General features: G+C 42.2%; 1 protein-coding gene across 5 annotated transcripts in view; it reads right to left on the bottom strand.

Annotated features, from left to right (window-relative positions):
• Positions 1–4,389: 4,389 nt before the first annotated feature.
• The window catches only part of LOC123498896 (GTP-binding protein Di-Ras2-like), a 98,717-nt gene continuing 78,692 nt past the window's right edge, over positions 4,390–24,414 (bottom strand). For 3 of the 5 annotated variants that reach the window (XM_045246430.1, XM_045246427.1, XM_045246428.1), the window contains exons 2-3: positions 15,533–15,680; positions 4,390–15,030 (exon numbers count right to left, since the gene is read on the bottom strand). In XM_045246430.1, coding sequence (XP_045102365.1) covers positions 14,569–15,030; positions 15,533–15,670 — 600 coding nt within the window. In that variant the 5' untranslated portion in view covers positions 15,671–15,680 and the 3' untranslated portion in view covers positions 4,390–14,568. The other 2 variants (XM_045246429.1, XM_045246431.1) reach the window with 2 other exon arrangements.

The following is a 24,414-nucleotide window of genomic DNA, read 5'->3' as shown; positions in this document are numbered from 1 at the left end:
TGACACGAACGTTCAAGGATCAACACGTAGACTTCGCCATACTTGAGGAGAAAGAATGGCGTAGGAAGTAAAAAGGAGAGGAAGGACAGAAACAACTCAACAACAGAACCAAAAGAGATAAAACTTGTCAGAAAATAAATGAATAAATAATATGGCAAGATTTCTAAAAGTGGCTGAAAAAAAAGACTAAAGAAGCTGTGTATTAGTGAAAAAGAAACTGTAGGAAACATCAGAAGCAATATGTGGACGACCTATGAAATGAAGGAAAGCAAAATAGGTCACGAGATGGAGGAGGAGGAGGAACAAGGTGCATGATATGAGAAAGTGGTGAATACTGGGTAATGAGTTCTGCGTGTCATTGTCACTAAACTACTTTGGTAAGCGATCTACGCATTATATTGTATCTACAAAAGAAAAATATACTCTTTTCCTTTTATTATCAAATGATAAGGACAACACTTGCCTTGGTTTGGAGAGACTGTCTGTTTAGAGAGTCTGAAGCATGACTGGAGTGTCTGTATACAGAGTGTCGGAGCTCCGGCCCCGACTCAACAAGGTAAAGTACATGTGGCAATCGCTCACTTCACTCCAGCACAGTGTCTCGCTAGGCGACCTGCTCTCCCTTCCGTGATTTTACCCGATTATTGGCATCTGCATATGTAAAGAAGCCTTCAGATGCTAGTTAAAGAGTCACAGACGGGACGAAGACTGTTGCATTAAGCAATAGTTTGCAAACTTTCCTATGTTAAATTTTAGAATATTTTTTTTCATTTTATTCAATTCATATTATTTCAAGAAATCTAACAGGTGATGAGGATGTAATGAATCAAAATAGAAAATCATTTGCTAGGAATAATAAGATTGTAAGAAAATTTAAGTCATGTTCCATCGACGCCAAATGTACACAGTTCCGTGCCTTCTGTTATAACGTGTACGGCATATCGAGTGGAGTATATACTATGAACGTCGATCCGCATAATCGACTAAGTTAATTATAATAACGTTCTTGCCGACTCGTCAACGTCCCACCACGGAGTAACACATCAGAGACGTTCGTAGGATTAAGGCTCTAAGACTTTCATGAACTGAGGCGGAGTTGTTGTTACAGTCTCAACATGAGAATACTTGGAACCAACAACTCGGTGGTACAACGCATCACCAACAGCGACGCACGCTGGGTGTCTCCTCTGTGGCAGCACTGGGACACATTACTATACATAAAGCTTAGAGAATAGTTGTGATGGTACTGTCTGTGCATGCTGAAGGTGTAAGTGTATTGATCTTAGCCCTGTATTATCATTATTATTATTATCATTACTATTATCATCAAAGTCACTCATATCATTCGGCGCATGAGTTGATGGGTAGAGTGGCCAAGCGATCTGTGACTGGATGACTGTTTTTATCTAGTCACTCCTGTGGACAGGATCCGAACCCGTGCGCTTGGAGACCCCTCGGACCCCAAAGCACGCATGGTCCACTGTACCGCGGCGCTTTCTTTGTTCCATAACTACTGATGTGTTTATTACTATTTTTCATAAATACATGTATTTGCAAAATGACTTTATATAAGCCATAACAAATAAAATCATTAAACATGTAGACTAGATGGCAAAACAAAGTAGAATTTGACTCTTTTAAACCACGTTGGCTGCCTAGATCGCTTACCAAAGTAGCACCGAAATGAGAAGCTGATGAATAGCTACTGCTGAATAAGTGTTGGATACGAATGCCTGATGAATAGTGAGTGATGAAAAAAAAAAAACTTGAAAATGAGAGCCTAATAAAAGGTTAATTGTTACTGCATATAAATCCTGCATCTGTTTACTTCCTGCAAACACACATTCTGATTTCTACGTGTGTCATTTCAAGTCCCATAACATCCCTATATACAGCAGCATCACATACATAAAATACTCATATTCGCAGCATACGTTAAGTCAGTCCCACCCAAATAACAAGACAGAAAATGAGCTTGTGTTTAGGTAAAGCTATTATTTCTTCACGGTATTATGGAAGTTAATATTAGCCTACTCAAAACTGACAACTTATTTTTCTGTAAAATATAACGTCTTTCCAACTCTACATAATGAAGGGAACAGTAGCTAAATTAATGGACTGCATGAATCAAAACCTGATTCATACCTATCTAACTTATCCTTCAGATGAAAACGCTGATGTCATTTCAATATCATTAATCATTTCCAGTTAAATAAAGGGAGACGTTTGAAGAGTTAAATCATTTGCCACTACTTTAAATAAAGCTATGGTAGATTACGCTATTGGTTTGGTGGGGTACAGTAGTTAAATTTGTTTAAGACTGAGGGAACAGCTGGTGGCGTGCATGTGGCAGCTACAGACACCACCAATTTGACGCATCAGCTGATCTCGTAGGACGACCAGCTGATACCTAACCACCCTCTCAGAGACTTCCAGAAATAGACAGAGGAAAGAAGACAAGAATTAGAACAGAGCTAAGAAAAACAAGAAACAAAGACAGAAATAGTGAGCCACTTAAAGAAATAGACAAAGAGAAAAGAAGACAAGAATTAGAACAGAGCTAAGAAAAACAAGAAACGAAGACAGAAATAGTGAGCCACTTAAAAACATTTCTGACCAAGTACTGAGAGACCAATGAAGCAATTCCAAGAGTAACAGGTTACAAGAAGGCAGAGTCCCTACATCCCTAAGAGTAAATATACCTCTAGCCAGTTATCCCATGCCATACCATATGAACCATCGCTCATGAATCACTAAACATTGGGCGCATTTCCTTTCCAATCTTAGCCTAACATTGTTCTTGACTCCCTGCCGTGCGCTAACATTACAAAGCAGTTACCTACTTCTCTATCATCTTAACTCCCTTCCGCTGTTCACCATTAACACCACACCACTCATAAATAACAACAACAAACACGAAATAAAACCCTAAAACATGATAAGAGTACCACAACGATAAATAAACATACATCAACAAATCTTGACTTAGAAGACTTACCTAACTTTCTGCCCCGGCCATCCGCCATCCCAGGCAATACTAACAATCCTCCCACTTACTCTCTGTGGTTCATGGTTCTTCTCCATCAGGCCGTAATGTGTCCAGACAGGTAGCAGAGGCAGCCAAGATAATGAAGTCAGTAGTGATGAACAAGGAACAAAAACAATACTTCATGGAGCCTGAAGTTGCAGGGAGTCACTGTTCACTACTCACTACTCCGGGAACTCTCAACACTGGGAACATGGGAAGGTGGCGGGCAGGAGGTGGAGGAGTGGAGGGTGGAATAGCCAGCTTAGCCCGCCAAAATTCGACTACTAAAAGACACTTACCTATTTTATAGTTAATTTATTTCTTCAAAGCGTACACACATAAACACATGCATAGAAATTTGATATACAAGAACATTCTATCATTTTTTACTGCAGTAAATATAATATTTCGTGGAAATAAGAAGCCTATTTGTTTTTGTTTTTTTGTTTTGGTTACCCAGTAAAAAAAAAAAAAAAAGTGAAAACTCATATCCTGACTCGCGCACCATACATAAACACCTCTTTGATATTACCTCTTCCCTCCTTTCCTTCCTTACTGATTACATTGAATTTTGATAGAGGGGATGGTGGTGGTGGTGGCGGAGGTGGTGTATTTGCTGCTGCTGTTGTTGTTTCCACCTTCACGACGCCACTACAGTATAACATCTTCCTGGAATGTCGAGATAATCATAATACCTTTCTTCACTGGAATTCAGAAATCTTTACCTTGAGTCATTGTTATTTATATAATAATAGTTATGTTCACTTTGTTAGTTGTTTGTTACCTTATTTTGTTTCTTAGTTACGTAGGTAGTTTAAGTGAATCCTGTCCACGGTCCGAGGTTAGGAAGAGCATCCACTCTGGGTAACGGTTCCCAAATGCCAAAACCAAAGTCCTCCTGACTTCTCTGTCAGGAGGCACCGTCTTAGCCCTAATATAATAGGGGAACCGGACGTAAACCGAAAAAAAAAAATCTGTTATTTAGTTAATCTCACTCTGTTAGTACGTTAGTCAGTCAATTAATGAAGCAAACACGTCCCAGTTAACAAAAGGTCACACAGCACCAGGGCAGGACAGACCCGTGTTCAGAAACCCCTTGCTCTCTCACTACGTGTTTTGCAAGGCCACACAGACGACGAGCAAGATTTCCAAGACAGTTTCTTCTTATAATCCTCTAGAAATTTTGCCAGTCCATCACTAGAACCATAGAAATACCCTTAAAAACACAAGTGCCTCCAACTAGAACCTATGGAAAATTATGACGAGAGAGCAAAGCGTTTTAGAATTCGGGCTCAAGACAGGAGTGTCGTGTGGTAAATCTTTCTCGAGGAAGGTGTCTTGGGATGAGGGAAACGTCAGTCTTCACTTGGATAATTTATTTTGATGCCGTAGATATTGCGTACCGGAAATATTCATACAGGAGTCGTGAATTATAAATGTCTTACAAGTGTTGAGCCCCGGGGAACGTGGAAGAGGAAGAGGCTACACTGTTAACTCCTGACTCTCCTCCCCTTCTCCTCCATAACCTTCAACACTTCCTCTTCCTCCTTCCTCTTTCCTTACCTTTCTCCTCTCCCTCCGTGATCAGATACTAGAGTATTATGATAGCAAGTTGTTTGTTTTGTTGGTTTCTTGTGTTTTGTTTTGTTTTGTTTTGTTTTGTTTTTGTTGTTTTTGCTGTTGATCACATGTTTCTGTTGTTTTATTTCGTTTTGTTTTTGTTCTAGCTTTCGTTGTTTGTATTTTCTTTATTGTGTGTGTGTGTGTGTGTGTGTGTGTGTGTGTGTGTGTGTGTGTGTGTGTGTGTGTGTGTGTGTTTCACCTGTTGCTCGTTATTTTCAGTCAATTTAACAAGGACAAGCAACAAGGAACACGCACATACACACACATGGACAGTAAACTTGCTCCAATTTGTAAACCCTCGTGCTGAACTCAGACATATTATGCTGCAGTGACGCACTTAGGTGGATTTAACATTAACATGACAAAATTTAGGACCCGTGAAGACTGTAGCAACCGAGAAAGAATAGGAAGAAAACTGAAGGAAGATGAAAGGGAGACGGAGGGAAGGCGAGAAGGAGGGAGCGAGGCAGACCACTAAGAACTCTTTGTGTGTGTATGTGTGTGATAATTCAACATCACTTAAAACGTTAATTGCAACACGTTACATAATAAATAAATAAAATATGTATGTACATGTTTAATACCCTTTTTAGATTTTTTTTTTTTTTTTTTTTTTTAGTCACCATCCCTCCCATATTACCCTTGTTTTTATTTATTATTATGCAATATTTATATTAATATGCGATGCGCACCCCGCCGTCTGCATGCAGAGGCGGGGAAGAGAACAAGTATAGTAGTAACTGTCACGAACTATCATAGAAAAAATGAAACCAACCACGATAATGGGAGCTATTGTAGAAGATTATTACACTCGATTCACTCTTAACTGCTCGTTTGGATATGTTAGTCCCCCGCTTGGATACCCTTCACACGCATGCCCTGCCGCCGCGCTGCCAAGCCAACCGGTGAGGGAGGAAGGAAGGCAAGCCACATTGGAAAGCAGAAAAGGGAAAATCACATGAAAATCAGCCACCCTGTTTATTATTTGGATAGGTTAGGTTAGGTTAGATTAGGTAAGGATAATATTTGATCAGAATAAGTTAAATCAGGTTAGGTTAGGGAAAGTCAGGTTAGCGTAGAGTAAGTAAAATTAGATTAAGTTCACCTAGTTTAGGTTAATTAGATTAGGTAAGCTTACTTAGCTTAACCTTATCAAAAGTCCTGACCCATCTCAAACACAGGTAGGTTTGTGTTAGAAGAGACAGGGTTAGACAAGGTTTGGTTGCTTGGAATTAAGACAAGTTTTTAGGTAACCTTCCTGATCCTTACTGAATCTATACCTGCTTTTTGAAACGGTAACATTTGGCTTTACCAGTGCAGTATTAGTATGAGTTATGGCAAATTACTAGAAACACGAAGAAATACGTATATTTATTCATGTTTCTGATAATAATTTGAACGATAAACACAGCAAAACAAAAATAAGACTAACTTATACTACCACTGTACAGGAAGTCTAAACACACTGCTGAATAGAAAATAAATAAATAAATGCAGGGTTAATCTGTCATTAAAAAGAAAAAAAAAAACACACACAGAAAACTAACTTACATCAACACTGTACAGATGAAAAACTAAACACAAGTGAAAAAACAAAAAAAAAAATGCAGGAATTAATGTATCATATATAAAAAGAAAAATATAAATAAATAGATAAATCGTTAAGGTGGCTGATGTTTCCGTGACCGAGGAACAGACACAACCTTGTACTTTCATAGCATTCTTTTAAGGTATTTTTATCATTGTTATCTGTGTGTTGGCTGCAGAGGGCGGGCAGGGAGGGGCTGGGCGGGGAATTCTCCTAGGTTTCGTTTTATCATGTACGTACGTATGTATGTATCTATGTATGTACAGTAATTAACCTGCACCACCTGGTTACGTGAGGCTCACCTGTCGTATAGTGTTGTCATGTATACTCTCTCTCTCTCTCTCTCTCTCTCTCTCTCTCTCTCTCTCTCTCTCTCTCTCTCAATAAGATAACCACTGATTACAAAAAATTGAGCCTTTGGAACTTGGGAAACATGGCGAGAAATATGCAATGGCAGGCAATGTACATAAGTAGCGACATAAATCAGTGAGGAAAAACCGAACACACACACACACACACACACACACACACACACACACACACACACACGCAGGCAGGTAGGACGAAACACGATATATACACAAACCTCTCACATGCACGCAAGTTTTATCATTAACAGGCTTAGTATAACGTATCGGGTTCGACGAGACAACCTTACAAACGAGGAGAGGATGTCGGAAACCTTGGGACGCTGCTGGAAGGAGCCGAAGGAGGGAATGAGCGAGCAGATGTGACGCAAGGGATGAAGGATGAAGGAAAATTACGTATAACTTCGGTCTTCCATACTTATACATTTCTAGGAGGTCGAAAAATACTTGAGGGTAAGAATTTGCGTTGGATTTGTGTCTAATAACTTTGGATGCTGTTAGGACTGGGTGAACGAGAGGAAATGACGTCAGAGAGTGTAGTTATGAATGATCTACTGGCAAACTACCAAGTGGAAAGTATATTCGAGGCATATGCGCTGACCTTTTTGTGAGGAGATGACGGACTGACTAACTGTGAATACTTGTACGAACTTTTCCGGGAGAGGGACGAGCAGATGTGACGTGAGGAAAAGGATGGTCACTGCTACACTTTACTCATTAAGGGGTGGGAAGTAGTACAGTCAAGTTCAAAAGTCCAGCAACCTACATTAATTTCCACCTCATGTTCTCTCTGTCTCAATTTGAAGTCCTCTCATCCACTGACAATCTGATAACAAAACCCGGGAACAGATTCTTAGCACACCTGAGGGATTGTTTGAAAGGAGAAAGGTAACCACAGTAGGAGGAAGTCTTAAGCACGACACGTTAACTGAACCCCTGACTGTTGCTATGTTCAAGACCCCTTAGGTGTATTATCATGAACTTTCTACGTCTCCTTATTACTATTATCATTATGCCATGGGGTAGCCTTTAGTACCTTTTAATACCAATAAATATCAGTCAATTATACGCGCAGGATGGTAATGACAGTGTCTTTCCGATGAGATGCTAAGGTACGCAGTGTCGAGCGCCTGTGACGGAAGATTCGTTTAGTGTCAGAGTTTATCGTATATGTCAACTGTCACCCCCTACTCGTTGGCTGACCGCGGAATTGAGAGCACCACGAGACATTTTTTTTTTTTTTTTATTGTAATTAACTTCTTTATTTGTTATGATTTTCAGTGTTGTGAATAATTATGTTTTTTTACTTTTGTAATTATCATTGCTGTAAATTTCCCTGAATTAGCCAAATTTACTAACCTCACACACACACACATAAAAAAAAAAAAAAATCAAACGATGTATAAACTCGTATCTTTATTGACGTATTCCTAATTCTTGCTCTTGCTTTCGACGGTGGTGCAGTTCCTAAAAAATCTACCTTTTAAAAAACAGTGAGATGGAGGTATCGGGGGGACGGGACGCGGCGAGCAGCAGATGAGCAGGAAACAAACAGCTAGTCCTCATTCCACATATTAACTGGTAAACGCGTTACGTCCTCAAAGAGATTCACCTAATGAGCTGCAAAGTGCCTGTCAACTAGCTGCTATTTTTCCCTTCACTTCCTACCTACTTTCATTGCTCTTTTTGCCTCCTGGACGTGGATGCTGATGAGAGAGAGAGAGAGAGAGAGAGAGAGAGAGAGAGAGAGAGAGAGAGAGAGAGAGAGAGAATAGAAAAACGACCGCCAGGTACCGCTCCTTGACAACGATAAGGAGAAAATTCCAATTACTCCCTTCTTGCCTTCCTTCCTCAGCCAGTCTAAAAATAACAGAGAGCTTCCTTCTGGCAGTCACGTTTTGCTGTGTGAACATTTAATCGGACATTTTGTGAGAGAATCGTCCCAGTACTTCACAGACTCTCATTTCTTTTCTTTCTTTTTTCAGATGCTATAGATGTTACTAGTCAGGTTCCACAGATGTTTTCTTTCGCAATGAAGATGCAGAGAATTAATCAAACTCACACTAGAATAACAAAAACACCCTTAGAGTACCTTACAACTTCTATTACTGTCTGTTCAAAGTAGAGGTAGGACGCTGGAATGTTTGAAAACGCGATTCCCGAGTTTTTCTCAATGGTACTTTAGCGTCAGAACAAGACATCACTGGCTGCCTGTCCTCTCCGTGGCCTCCTGGTGAGTGTAAATATCAAGTTTTCGAATCCATTTAGTCGCGGTAAGACGCTGGAATGTTTGAGAAAGCGGTTCCAGAGTTTTCTTAATGATATAGTTTAGCATCAGAACAAGACGTCACCAGCTGCCTCTCTTCCCTCCGTGGTCTCCTGGTGCGTGTATAGATCAAGTTTTCGAATCCCCTCCTCCTCATCTTGCAGGATTATGAACTCTCATGTATGTATGTATGTAGAATCGGGACAGGACACGTCAGTAAGGTAACCACGCAGTCCCTCAGCTACACAGGTATTGTGGTATTGTTGACGTCACTTTCAGGAATACGTGATGGCTTTTATTATTCAAACACATGAGTAAAAACAGCTACATTATCACCATTATCATCATCATCATCAATCCTCGTGTGGGATTGAAAATTGTGACTAAAAAAAAAGGTTTGGACTTTATTTGACATTTGTTATGGAAACGAGAAAGAGAAAATAAACGTATTGATCTTCTCTTCGTGCTGTCACTACACCGTGCCCTCCTGACCCCAACCAGCGCCATCCAGCGGACATTACCGGTAGAATACAGTGCCTAATGCTTTGTTCTGAGGGAAGCACGCGCGTGTAGTGGTATGGATGTCCATCAGGGACGCTGCACACACACACACACACACACACACACACACACACACACACACACACACACACACACACACACACACACGGTCAACGTACCTCAAAATATTAACTTCTAAAAATAGGACAGAGGGTGAGGTCGGCCATATTGATTTTGGGGGAGAACAAAAGAGTTGAAAATGGGGTTCTTATCGTCCACGCGGAACAGAGCCATGAAGCAGAACACTGAATGGGATACGAGGATTGGGGAGGAGAGAAGGAGAGGGAGAAGAGGGTTGGGGAGAGGAGGATGACAAGATGCGGACACGTGGGGATGAGGAAGGTAATAAAGGAATGAAAGGATGAGATAAACTTTGAGGATGAGGGAATGAGATAAGATAATATACGAAGGATAGTGGGATGAGGGAAGGATGCTTGGGTGAAACAGTGTGTCTGAGAGGATGAACACCTGAGGGGATGCAGGATGAGGGGAAACAGATGCTAGGATGAGAGTATTAGGGTATGAGGAGCTGCGAGGCTGACAAGGTAAAGGAAAAGGGACCAGGGTGACGTGGAGATGTCACGCAAGGCTGGAAATGTAAAAGGTATTAGCGAGAGAACCGAGATGAAGAGAGAAAAAGACAAATTAAGGCGGAAAACACGAAAGACTGCACAGAAAAAAAGAAAACGAGAACATGAAAAAGACGAAGGGAAATTAAAGAAAAAAATATATAGCAAGATTTAAAAAGATAACACGACAGAAAAAGTCCCACACGATAGGAAGACTATTACGAATGGTCAAAAGGCAATGAAGCGAACTTTAACTAGGGCTTGGGACGGAAGGCAACAGGTTGAGGAAGCAGGAATGAGGCATGACGAATAGGGAGAAAGGAAGAGCAGGAATAGGATGGGAGAGACACGGGAAGGTAGGGGGGAGGCATGGCTGAATAAGGAAGTAAGGGAAGTGAGATGGAACATGTAAGACAAGGAGAGTAAAAGGAGAGAATGAGAAAGGCAAGGAAAGGTAGAAGATGACAGGTAGTAAAAGAAGAAAGAGGATGGAAAAGACACGGAAAGGTAAGACAGAGATAGATGACGGTTAGTAAAGAAAAGAAAAATAGATGGAACAGGTAAGAAAAGTAGGAGACGGTCATGGTTCTGAGTCAGGGAAGGAAGGAAGGAAGGAAGGAAGGAAGGAAGGAAGGAAAGAAGGTAGAACAAATAAGGAAAGGTAAGAGAACGGGAAGACATGAAATAAAAGTTACAGAAGGAGGGAAGGACGAGATCGAGAATGAGAGAGAGAGAGAGAGAAAAAAAAAAGGTAGGAAATAAAAACAAAATAGGCAAGGTAAAACAGATCAAAAGGAGGGAACACAGTGACCTAACCTAAAATACAGTCGCATCTTTAAACCTCCCTTGTACTCATAATCCACAAGGAACAATTTCCTTACAAAGTCCTGAAAGTGCCACAAGTCTCAAAGTTCAATGATTGGGTAGTTTAGTGTGAGCCTTACTGAACCTACAACACTCTCTTCACTTCTTTGGCGTGAGTGAGTGACAGAGCTGGAATAATCACGACGTAAAGGATAGGTTCGCTAAGAAGGTCAGGGTTCAGATCTCATGTAGTTGGATTAGAAGCTTTAAAATATCTCTATGAAAATAATAATGCTAAATAAATACACACAAAAAAAGAATTAAGTCATTTCTCATCTGGTAAATAATTGTATAAGAAATATCTATTCACACTTCTCTCATCTTTATCACTTCATTCCTTTTTATTTAGATTTTAAGTCATTCACTCGAAAAAAAAAGACAAACATCAAATTACTCAACATCTAAAAAATAGACAAATAAAAAAAAAATATATATATATATAAAAAAAAACACGAATTCTTCCTTTCATCATCATCATCATCATCATCACATCATTTTTTTTCAACACTACTTTCATTTATCTGTTTCTTTTCTCACGTATCACTTCCAACCTCCGAGATTCCAGGGAAGGATGAAAGGCAACATAACACTCTAAATAATTACTCTCTTAGGAAAGCCACACCATAAGAGAACATCCACAACCTCCCTTTACATCACCACCATCACACATACACACAGACACACACACACAGTCCTTCCCTTCCCTCCAACCTCGAGACCTACATCAACATTAGTGCGTGGCGGAGATAATAGCTAAACGACCTCAGTAATTCAGTTAATCAGGGCAGCAGCGATACCTGGATGTCGTTAGGTGATCGTTCATTAATCTTGTTTGGAATTTAGCACTGTCTCAAGGTCGATAGTGAGTCACTCTACGAATGAGGGGGATCAGAGAGTGGGTTCGGATGTAGGCACTGTTGATCGGATTCAAGTGGGTTTGTATAAGGAGTGTGTTCATTTGTAGCGGCTTTGAGACTAAAAAAGTTGCCTTGTGTACTTGAGAGATCAATGAGTGAGTTTAGGTTTGGATTTCACTAAGTTGCTTCAAGAATTGGAGGTTTTAGTGAATAAGTCTGGATAAAAATTTCAGTTTTTTAAGTTTTAACCCTTTCACTGCTACAACAATTCACGACTCTTAAAAAAATTATTTTTTGTAAGCATAGAACAAAAAACAAAAGAGTGAACACTATAGATTCATTGATTCCTATCCAGTATAATGCCTGGGAGGAAGGAAGGAAGGAAGGAAGGAAGGAAGGAAGGATGGATGGATGGATGGAAGGAATATGGAACAAATAATAATGAACCTGTGAAAATGAACTGTGTAGACAAAAAGGAAGCGAGAAGAGTATGCTATAATACGTCGAGGTAAAGGAGGTAGATTTGTATGAAAAGATTGGAAATTAAAAGAAAAAAACACAATCCTTTCAATACTAAGGCGTCAATTGCACTACTTTCTAGAAGACATTAAAGACCCTGTTGTTTTCAATACGGAGTTTATACACAGATTCTTCAATTACTCATCCATTAGAACTGCGTCTCCTTTACTTAAATATGGAGTTTATACACAGATTCTTCAAATACTCATCCATCAGAACTGCGTCTCCTTTACTTAAATATGGAGTTTATACACAGATTCTTCAATTACTCATTCATTAGAACTGCGTCTCCTTTACTTAAGTACGACTCACAAATCACTGAAAGACATAATCAAGTCAAACATTACACTCCTTTGTTTAAGTTATCACGTTTATAGATGATCCAGTAATATCCTCTATTATAACTGACGAGTAGGTGGAGGTCATAAGTCTTCGCTACTGACTGAATCACTGATGAAACACGAAACACACAAAACAAGACCCGTGAACCAAGAACTCAAAACAAAGCACAGAAAGAATAGGAAAGTGAAAGTTACATGAGATGGGGACACTGTAATGGCGCAGTGGCAAGCCGGAGGATGTGGCTGGAAGGCGGGCACGCGAGTAACACTGGTATGGTGGTGGTACAGTACAGCGTGACGGGCCGTGGTGCAGCAGCCAGCGAGTCACGGTACGGCTAGTGTAGGTGACGGTAATGCTAACAGATGGTACAGGTGGTGTCATGGTAGTGTTGGTTCAGGTCTAGCCATGGTACACAGGGCCGGGACTCGGTACGCGTGAGTTTACCAAGTGGAAGACCTTAGCTGGGACACACACACACACACACACACACACACACACACACACACACTCTCTCTCTCTCTCCACATCCACACAGTAAGGTGCTACTTTAATACCAACAATATCCGTTCACTAAGAGGAACAACAACAAAAAAAAAAAAGTTATTCGTGATATATTACAATGGAACTCGAAATACAAGAGGTGTGAGGGAGGAGGGGGGCGTGGAGGAGACAGGGAAGAGGGGGATAAGTTTGAGTGCCTCCCCTCGTCCCCTCCCCAGCCTCCCTCCGCCCAGGGAAGAGAGGTGGGTGCCGAGGGGGGATGCCGCTGCGGGGGGAAACAGTCACACGCAGAGGCGGCTTCCCGGCCTCCTGGAGAGCTTCGTGTTTGATTCTCGTTCTGGTCACCACGTCCCTCGCCCCATCACTCTCCTCGCCTTCATCTCGAGAGCTCTCTTGCTTTATATATGTTGTATATTGCGATGCCTTATAATACAATATCATATAAACCTATCTATATATTCATGTATTTATATATACGTACTTGAAACAAGTAATATCCTCAAACTGGAAAAATGCAAAATACTCCTTGAGGTGGGCGAGGGCGGGCGTGGCGGGGCGGGCGTCCTGCGTCGCCGCGCCGCGCACCTCGCCTCTCCCACCGCAACAAAAATAATAGTAATAAAAAAATCGTTCTTTGAGACAGAGAATATATGTGAAGGTGGAGCCTCTAGCGGGCGCCCCCGGCGGTGTAAACAACGCTAACTAATCCCACTACGTCAGCTACTGAGGGAGGGAGGCGCGGGTCCCAGCGCGGCGGCCAGCACTCTCGCCTCCCGCGGTGTCCACTCCCGCAAAGGAGCATCACTAACACGCATACACGACTGATGGTCAATACTGGAAATAACTTGTGGGAAGAGACTGGCCGCGCGGGTGTCCCACACGCCGCCCTGTTTTATCATCTACCGACCAGGAGTCTGCGCGAGGGACTACAGCGGACACAATAAAAAAAAATCTCAAGGGCTAAGAATCGTTGCCTTTGAAGTACAGCACAGAGTCGTCTGGCCGCCCTGCCGCGCACGTCGAGGCTGGCCGAAGGGGAACACTTGTGTACACTATGATACGCTCATGTTGTGCAGGAGAAACTGGTCCCTGTGAGGCAGAAGGTCTGGCCGGACGCGGCCTCGGTAGACCTGCAGGTACGTTCATCGCCGCCAGGTGAGGTCAGGTCACCCCTCATTATGCCACGATATTGCCATGGATATTGTGCTCAGTATTATGGAACGTTGAGGCCACACGTCGCACCACTGTCGCGTGCCGGCAACACTTGACCCGGAGCGGCAGCGGCGGCGGCAGCAGCAGCACCCTGTCGGCGGGTTGAGGGAGTCAGGGGAGTGTCCCGCTGGCGGCGGTGCCAGGCCACACCAGCTGTGTCTTTGGCACACCAGGGACGCCCCACCTTGTTCATCACAGTCAAGGTACACTTCTCTCTCCTGCTCCTCCTCTATCCACTGTCCGTTCTCCTGTTTTCCTCTCCCTTCCTCTTCACATGAGGAGGCATTTCTCCTTTATTTTACGAGTGCCCTTTTGTGACTTATTTTTCTTGCCGTCGAGCTGCAGAGACATGTTTCTGTTCTTCTCCATGTTGAGCAGTTCCTGGAAGAGTTCCTTCACGTTATGGTTGGTCTTGGCCGACGTTTCCATAAAGTTGCACTTCCACGCCTTGGCTTGGTTCTCCCCCATGGCACTCTGCACCTCTCGGGCGTCGCTCTCGTCACACTTGTTTCCCACCAGCATGATGGGGAACTCCTCCTCGGTGCCTTTGATCTCACGTATTACCTCCCAGATCGGGCGCAGCTCCTCCAGACTCTGGCGGCTGGAGACGGAGTACACCAGGATGAAGGCGTGGCCCTTGCTGATGGAGAGCCGCTGCATGGCCGGGAACTGATGGGATCCAGTGGTGTCTGTGATCTGCAGCGTGCAAATGTTCTTGTTGCACGTGATCACCTGGAATGGGGAGGAGGAAGTGAGCTGGCATGCCACCTACAAACAGACACACACACACACACACACACACACACACACACACACACACACACACACACACACACACACACACACACACACAAAGGGGAGCGTGCTATATATAAACAGAAGTGACACGGAAGGTGAAAATTTAATGCGAGACGGCACGAGCTGCACAAAGAAAGGAATTTAGTAGCAATCCCCGAGCTTTTTCCTTCCTTTCGTACCATGCTGGAAGAGAGAGAGAGAGAGAGAGAGAGAGAGAGAGAGAGAGAGAGAGAGAGAGAGAGAGAGAGATCTGAGAACACCCACCACAACCACACACACACACACACACACACACACACACACACACACACACACACACACACACACACACACACACACACACACACACACACAAACACACACACACACACCACCCTTTCCACCTTCAGACCAACAACTTCAGTTCAACACCAGCAGAAGTGAACTCAAGACCCACCTGGCGATACGTGTCCTCGATGGTGGGGATGTACGACTCCCTGAAGGTGCCCTTGACGAACCGCAGCACCAGGGACGACTTGCCCACGCCTCCTGCCCCGAACACCACCACCCGATAGTCGTTACTCTGTTCTGGCATCTTGGCTCGGCTGGGGAGAGAAATTCACGAGTGAGCAACATGGAACACAAAGGATTAGCAAGTTTATTCATAAGAAATAGAAGAAGGAAGGAGTTTATTTCACCCAAAAGGAATGAAAAGGAGTTTATTCACCCTAAATAGATGAAAAGAAGTATTTTATGTCACCCTGAACAAATGAATATGAGTTTGTTCACCTTAACCAATAGAAAAGAAGCATTAGATTAATAATTTTCACCTCTAAGGAAAATAAAAGAAAAGAAGCAATGTATTTCACTCTAAAGGAGTTTAATCACACTAAGCATAAGATCAGAACCTGTTTAACTCATCTTACACAGAAAAAAAATATTCACCCTGGACAGAAACTAAACAATTTATTCACCTCAAACAAAAAAACAGTTTATCTCCATTTAGACAAAAGAAAAACAAATTAATCCACCCCAGAGAAAAGAGAGAGAAATAAGAAACATTCACTCCACCCAAGACAGCAAAAAAGAGAGAAATATTTAATCCTCCTCCACTACACCAACACTCCCTGATAATCTCTCCCTTCCATCACCACCACTAACACAACACCACACAGTATAAAGAAGAAATCCATGTCAAACCCCACCACTAACACAGCCATCTTGAGAAGCAATACCTGACACCCTCTCCCTCCTCAACCACCAGTAACACAGCACCACACAGCAGTCTACAAAACCAATTCTTGACAATTACCACATAGCACCACACAGGAGTTCTAGAGAATTGATCCCTGACACCCTCTTCCCCCTCAACCACCACTAACACAGCACCTCAAAGCAGTCTACAGAAGCAATCCTTGATAATCACCACACAGCACCACACAGCAGTCTAGAGAATTAACCCTGACACCCTCTTCCCCCTCAACCACCAGTAACACAGCACCACACAGCACCACACAGGAGTCTAGATAATTAATCCTTGACACCCTCTCCCCTTCCTCTTCCACCACCACTACCACAGCAGAGAAGCAATCACTAAACACGAGAACACCAGACAATCACACGTTACTATTCCATTGGCGGGACATAAAGCAACAACAACTTCTGGGACACATTTTTCTCATTTAACAGAAGTCTCGGAAGGAGGAGGAAGAGGAGGAAGAAATAGGACACAGTAGGAAAGCATTCATATTTTCCTTACTTTCTCTCCACTTCTCGCTTTGTTCCATGCTTTTCTTCCTCTATTTTTCCAGCAAGAGCAAGTGGGTGAAGGGGAGAGCGAGAGGAGAATGGAGGGAAGGTGAAGGAGGCGATGAAGGAGGAGGAACTGGAGGGTGGAGTGGAGGAGAATCTTGAAGGGACAAAGAGATACCTAGAGAGAGAGAGAGAGAGAGAGAGAGAGAGAGAGAGAGAGAGAGAGAGAGAGAGAGACCTTTGTAGCCATATAATGATGAGCTTAAAGATCTTTGTTTCATTAACTCTCTCTCTCTCTCTCTCTCTCTCTCTCTCTCTCTCTCTCTCTCAGGAGTCACTTATAAGAAGGATAATGGAGAGAAAACAAGAATGATGAGATGATGATGGAAAGAAAATAGGAAGATGGCGAAATAATAGGAGGAGGAGGAGGAGGAGGAGGAGGAGGAGGAGGAGGAGGAGGAGGAGGAGGAGGAGGAGGAGGAAGACCAGAAAAAGAATAACGATGATACGAATGATGGGGATAATAATAATAATATGAATAACAATAACAATAACTATAAGAACAATAATAATAATAATAATAATAATAATAATAATAATAATAATAATAATAATAATAATAATAATAATAATAATAATAATAATAATAATAATAAGAAGAAGAAGAAGAAGAAGAAAAGAACAAGAACAAGAACAAGAACAAGAACAGGAATAAGAACAAGAACAAGAACAAGAACAAGAAGAAAAAGAAGACGAAGACGAAGACGAAGAAAAGAAAACAAAACAAACAAACAAACAAATAAACAAACAAAAGAAAAAATAAACCAAAAGAACATAAAAAAATGACAAAAAAAACGAAAAAATAGCAAAGTAAAAAAAAAAAAAAAAAAAACACATGAAGACGAGAAACCAAACACCAATACGAAAAAACACGAAACAAACAAGCAGAACAAAAAAAAAAAAAAAAAAAAAACCAACCGGATGAGGAGGAGGAGGAGGAGGAGGAGGAGGAGGAGGAGGAGGAGGAGGGGGAGGAGAAGGAGGCCTGGCGTTGATTTTAAAGATGATATCAGTGGCCCCTAAAGGTCACTTACTCCTACAGTAGTGCGGCTTTCACTACCGTCAGTCTTTTGTTTCCCCCCCCCTCCATCCCCGCCCCTCCACCCGCCACCACCCGCCACGACCCCTCAGCTGACCGTCCTGAGAGAGAGAGAGAGAGAGAGAGAGAGAGAATGAACATAGACCTACTTATAGAGGTGTTAACATAGATAAACTTATAGACAAGAGTAAACAAATAAAGTAAAGAAATGAAATAGGAGAACAAAACAGACAGGCATGCAAATAAATAATGACAGATACAAACACACTCGGACAGGTAGACAGCGAGGAAAAAACGATAAAAAAAAAAAAACGGGTATACGAACAGATGCACGGTTGACGAATATATGAAGATGAGAGAAAAAAAAATAAAGAAAAAAAATACAGATGATCAGGTAGACAGGCAGAGGAGAGACGGGACAGACAGACAGACAGACAGACAGATGCAGTTTCTCACAACAAGAGGAGGAGGAGGAGGAGGAGGAGGAGGAGGAAGAGGAGGAGGAGGAGTTCTTGTATAACAATTTTGAGCGTAACACTAAGAAAAGAGAGAAAAAACGAACGCATCACTGCACAAAAAGGAACGAAGGTATGTGAAAAATCGTTGTTTGTTGAATAAAAGGAAAGAAAACTTGGATCCTTCAGGACACACTGAACTAAAAAGTAAACCCTTGATTCCCTCTCCCCTTACACACACACACACACACACACACACACACACACACACACACACACACATACACACACAGTTGCGGTGGATAGGGAGGAATATTTCAGCGTTCTGGACGGAGTGAACTTCAAAAGCATGTCACAATTTTTGCGATGTTGACTGTGACAATGTCGGAATCGAAAACACTCCCACATTCATTATTATTTGACGCGATGACCTTTACACACACACACACACACACACACACATGCATTATCTACCAGCAACACACACCACCACTGCATAACCTAACGTACTCGGAACACATCACCTTTACTGCCACACACAACACCACGCAACACCACACACCACATCACGCGGAACTCAACACCACATCACGCACTGCTACACGCCTGCACACATCCAACACAACAACAACAACAACAACACAAAATTCGCTGAGTGACAAAGGAACAAAAGTAATTAAACATCAAAACACCATCAACAAACATTCCTGTCTACTCATCACACACGATCACCACCCTCACCACAGTACGATGATAATCTTAATACACCAAATACACGCAAAGTAACATCACCACTGTCACCACACATCACCACCACACGCAAAAAGAAAATAAGAAAATAAACCACCACACACTAAACATACAGCATTTCACCACCACATAGTCACCACAGTCACCACAAAGCATCACCACGAGAGAATGTGACATGATGAACGAATAACATGGACACATACCGACACTTCACCACCACTCAACATCACAAAGACACGAGACACACAACAGAGACTCACAACTACACCACAGTCACCACACGTTATCACCACAAGAGCGGGAGATAAGACGGCTGGACACACAGAAACACAGAATATTCAGCACAAAACACAAAACAATCCCAGCCACTCACAAACACCACACCACACCCAACTCAGCGGCTCAAGCGAGGAGAGGAAGAGATTATAACAGAAGATAAGAGCAAACTGGCGGATCTTTCTCTCTTAAACTCACCGGAAGGATAAGGGTGACTAGATTTCGACTCAGACAGGAGGTGACGTCACATGAACAAAGTGCCACATGGTCCCGTTAGTGATTGCGTGTGTGAGTGCGGATGTGTGCGTTTATGCGTGTGTGTGTGTGTGTATGCGTGTATGTGTGAGTGTGTACTACGCTTGGTGAGAGATGGGCGTCGCTGGCTGCATACTCCTCTGTGTTCCCTCGGTTCTCACTGTCATAGTTTCCTCAGGCACGTCTAAGTCTTAACTTCTTGCACTTTACAAGCGATGGGACAAATTTACGTGCACTGTGTTAACAGAAGCACTACCCTTTGTCTGTCCTTCTCTCTAAGCGTGTCAGTCGATCAGCCTTCGTTACAGTTACAGCCTCAGCAGCTTGACACTTGGCAGTAACAAGATGAACAGCACTTAGAACAGTATGCAGCAAAATCTGTATTCCTTCTGTTCTGCGGTTGCTGGGAGGGAGCGAGGCGCGTGGCAGCTGCGGGAGCGAGAGAGGGAGGAGGCAAGACCAGCGGGGAAGGCAGCCACGCGGAGGACTGAAGAGAATGAAAGGCGACCGAGCTATATACCGCGTCCCGCTCCCGTTGCTAGGAGATGGCTGTCCCGTGGTGCCAGGGCCTGCGCGGCTCAGGTGGGGGTGGCACCGGGCAACACAAGGCAGGCGTGGGCGGCGGCGGCGGCGGTGAAGCTGTGTGGGTGTGTGGGTGGGGTTTCTGGGGATAATGATAACGTAGAGGGTGTGATTTGCATGTGTGTGTGTGTGTGTGTGTGTGTGTGTGTGTGTGTGTGTGTGTGTGTGTGTGTGTGTGTGTGTGTGTGTGTTTGAAGTATGTACGTATATGTGGGCAGCAAGAGAGAGGGATGAAAGGAGGTGGTGGTGGTTGTGGTGGTGGTGGTGGTGGTATGAGGTAAGAGGGAGCGTTGCTTTAGTGTCAGGGATGGTACGTACGACCTTACTGGTGCTTCGTTTGCTTCCACTACTACTACTACTACTATTATTATTACTACTACTACTACTACTACTGCTACTACTACTACTACTTTTACTGCTATAATACAATTCCAATTACTATTAGCTGTTTCAGATATCAATATAATTTTCAGTAGTAGTAGTAGTAGTAGTAGTAGTAGTAGTAGTAGTAGTAGTAGTAGTATCTGTTATTCATACAAGAAAAAAAGAAAAAAAAGGAAAAAGAAAAAAGAACAACAACAACATACATTATCATTACCGCGAGTACCACCACCACCACCACCACCACCACCACCACCACCACCACTGCAGCAAGCAAGGGAACAAGGAAGCAGGCAATCACAGAATATTCAATACAGACCCAACGTTACGAGCGCAGGTTTACGAGCGTGCCGCAATAAAACACCAATAAACAATAGTTGAGACGAGGAGAGCTAAGGGAGGGAGGGCAGAGAAGCAGGAGGCAGGGAAGCATAGAATGGGCGAAGGTGGGCAAGCAGGCAAGCAGGTGGTAGGAAGCACAGCCATTAACACCAAGGAAAGTGATAGAAATTTGAAGTATTCCGAGCCATTCATGTAGCTATAGTGGAATGTCACCCTTAGTTAATCAAAGTGCTTTGTTCCTTGACTCCTTTTAAATTTATCTTTTCTTCTCTTTCCTTCAGTGTTCAATTCTCAAGTCATTCTATCTTCCCGTTCTCTTCTTTCCATTCCTTTCCATGTTTGCTTTCTTTTTCTCTCTTTTTTTTCTATTTTTCTCACTCCAGTTTATTTTTCTCGCTATTCCAGTTTCGAATTCCAGTCAACTCAGCTTCCAGTCATTGTTGTTTCAGTTCTTCATGCATTGATATTCACTCCGGCGTCTCTGTCTTTCACTCTGGTCACTCCTGCTCTTCATGCTATTCACTCTAGCCTCAACTCCACTCAAGCCACCCGTGTTATTCCTCCACTCCACTCTCGACTAAAGTTAACTTCCATTTTATCACATTTTTTTTACTCTGGTACTCCATAATCTGCACTCCATACTCTACTTTCATTCTATCACTCCTCTTTTTTATTCCTTCTTTACACCATTCTCCATACTCTTCACTCCAGCCTTGCACTCCTGTCTTCCACCCTCATCACTTTAGTCACTCTAACATCTGCTCCACTCACTCTCAGCCTTCCACTGTCGTTAAATATGTTCCCAGGGAGGCAAAGCATATATTTAACCTCTCTGGTGCAGCCTGCCTCCCGCCTTGCTCACTCCAGCCCTCCAATTTTGTCACTCCGCCCGCTTCCCGCAGACACCTCTCCGCTACAAACAAACCAATACTCATAAAACACCCAGGATTTCCCGTGCGTTCGTTCCTGGCATGCCTCGCTCTACTTAACCTTTCCACTTTCAATCCCCGCAGCCTTGAACCAACACACAAACAATATTTCTATATCACAAGCCAGAATGAATTAATTGTGTGTGTGTGTGTGTGTGTGTGTGTGTGTGTGTGTGTGTGTGTGTGTGTGTGTGTGTGTGTGTGTGTGTGTGTGTGTGTGTGTGTGTGTGTGTGTGTGTGTGTGTGTTTATAAGTATTCCTGCCTGATTTTTTGAAATTCTTTTAATGTTTTTTTTTTCGATTCTTTAAGTCGTTAATATGTGATTTTTTTTCTATACATATATACAAGTACGTGAACATTTTTTTTTTTACTTAATCATTTATTCATATTGTTTTATTACTGTTATTTTCTTCCTTGCTTAAGGATAGTTAGGGATATATATATTTTTTCTCTCTTTTCTGCGTGGCTTTTTTTAATTCATTATAATCACAAGAATACACAACAGTTTAAGTGTCTATGTAATTTAACTTCCATTGCACTTGTAGACCTGAAACTCACTATATGGCGACCGTACCTGTACCTACCTCCTCACCTACTCAGGTAAACAAACAAACCACCCAGTGAATCAATAGTTCAAGATGACAATGAAACTTAAAACAAAGAAGAAAATTAGAAGTGTTGACAAGTTAATGAAAAGTACACCGTTTTTTTTTTCTTTTTTCTTATATGTAGGAGGGGAACCGGCCAAGGGAAACAAGAATATATATATATATATATATATATATATATATATATATATATATATATATATATATATATATATATATATATATATATATATATATATATATATATATATATATATATATATATATATATATATATATATATATATATATATATATATATATATATATATATAAAGACTCACTTAAAAAGGGCCACTTTAAAAAGATCCACAATTATAAAAGACCCTCTATTAAAAACATCCACTTAAAAAGACCCACTATTAACACTTCAAAAAGGCCACTTTAAAAACACCCATTATTAAAAATGGTCCACTTAAAAAGGCCCACTATTTAAAAGACCCACTTAAATGAAAGGACCATTTAAAAAAACAGACCCAACTAAGAAAGGTCCACTTAAAAAGATCCAATTAAAAAAGCCCACTTAAAAAGGTCCACTTAAAAAAATGGCCCACTTAGAAAAGGCTTACTTAAAAAAAAAACAGCCCCATTTAAAGAGAAAGGTCCAGTTAAAGCAAGGACCACTGAGAAATCAGGCCCACAATTAAAAATACTCCACTTTAAATATAGTCCCACTTAAGAGAGGCAATTTTCACTTCTGTTGCCCGCCCCGTCTGGTTGAGCTGCCTGTCGCCGCCATGACCAGACAGACCAGCCACGTGACCTTCGTACTGGGGCGTTTTGTGTCAATCCGATACACTTGTTATCCACTCCAGCCTCCATTTCAAACTAATCTGGCCTTTCCCACTCCTCACTCCGACCTTGAACTCTCTCCACACTCAGTCTCCCACTCCCCTCCACCCACACCACCGTTCTTTTTCCTACTTCAGCATATAATTACTCTAGCCTTTGTCTCTCGTCACTCCATTAGTCTCTGTTTTTCCTCCAATGCAGTCACTCCAGCCTTCCTCCTTCGTCACTTCATTAGTCTCTCTCCCACTCCAGTTTCTCCCTTTCGTCACTCCAATGTCAAATCACTCCAGCCTCCGTCTTTCGTTACTCCGTTGTCTCCTATATATCTTACACTCCAATCTTGAATAACTCCAGTTCTTCTTCACTCACTACATTACCTTCAATTTATTTTTCACTCCAATCTCGCCTGCCTTTAGACTTTCCCTCTTCTTACCCCAGTCCCAGCCAGCCAGCCAGCCAGCCAGCCAGCCAGTCAATAGCCAGACTAACTATGCCAGACTGATGCTGAGGAAGCGACACACCTGCACACTTGATTAATGGCATTCCAGGTGGAGATGAGAGCCCCGTATCATTATTGAGCGAGTGGCAACAGACATTATTACCCTGATCACTGATTCCTGCATGCCTTTGGTAGTGAAGTAATGAGATTTGATTCCTTTAGCAGCGAGAAAATAAGAACGTAGGATGACAGTACTTTTCCCTTACCTTATTGATAGACTCTTAGGTAATAGGGGAAATCTGGCCACGGGCAGCAAAAACGACTAAAGAAAAATGCCCACTTAGATGACAGTCTCGAGCAGGTCCGAGAGTTAACCAAAATATGGGATAAATGCCTTGAAACCTTCCTCTTAAGTGAGTTCAGGTCACAGGTAGATGAAAATACAGAAGCAAGTAGGGAGTTCTAGAGTTTACAAAAGAAAGGGATGAGTGATTGAGAGTACTTGTTAACTCTTGCATTAGGCAGGTGGACAGAAAAGCGGTGAGAGAAACAGGAAAATCTTATGCCACGAGTGAGTACATAAGCAAGTAAAATTAGGAAAGTAGGTACAACAGGCCAGCTAACCCAACGTAAGGATCG

This window comes from Portunus trituberculatus, chromosome 48, assembly GCF_017591435.1.
Source record: "Portunus trituberculatus isolate SZX2019 chromosome 48, ASM1759143v1, whole genome shotgun sequence".
In the NCBI taxonomy this organism is placed as follows: Eukaryota; Metazoa; Arthropoda; class Malacostraca; order Decapoda; family Portunidae; genus Portunus; species Portunus trituberculatus.
The sequence above is the reverse complement of the archived record's forward strand: the minus strand, read 5'-3'. Positions and strand labels throughout refer to the sequence as shown.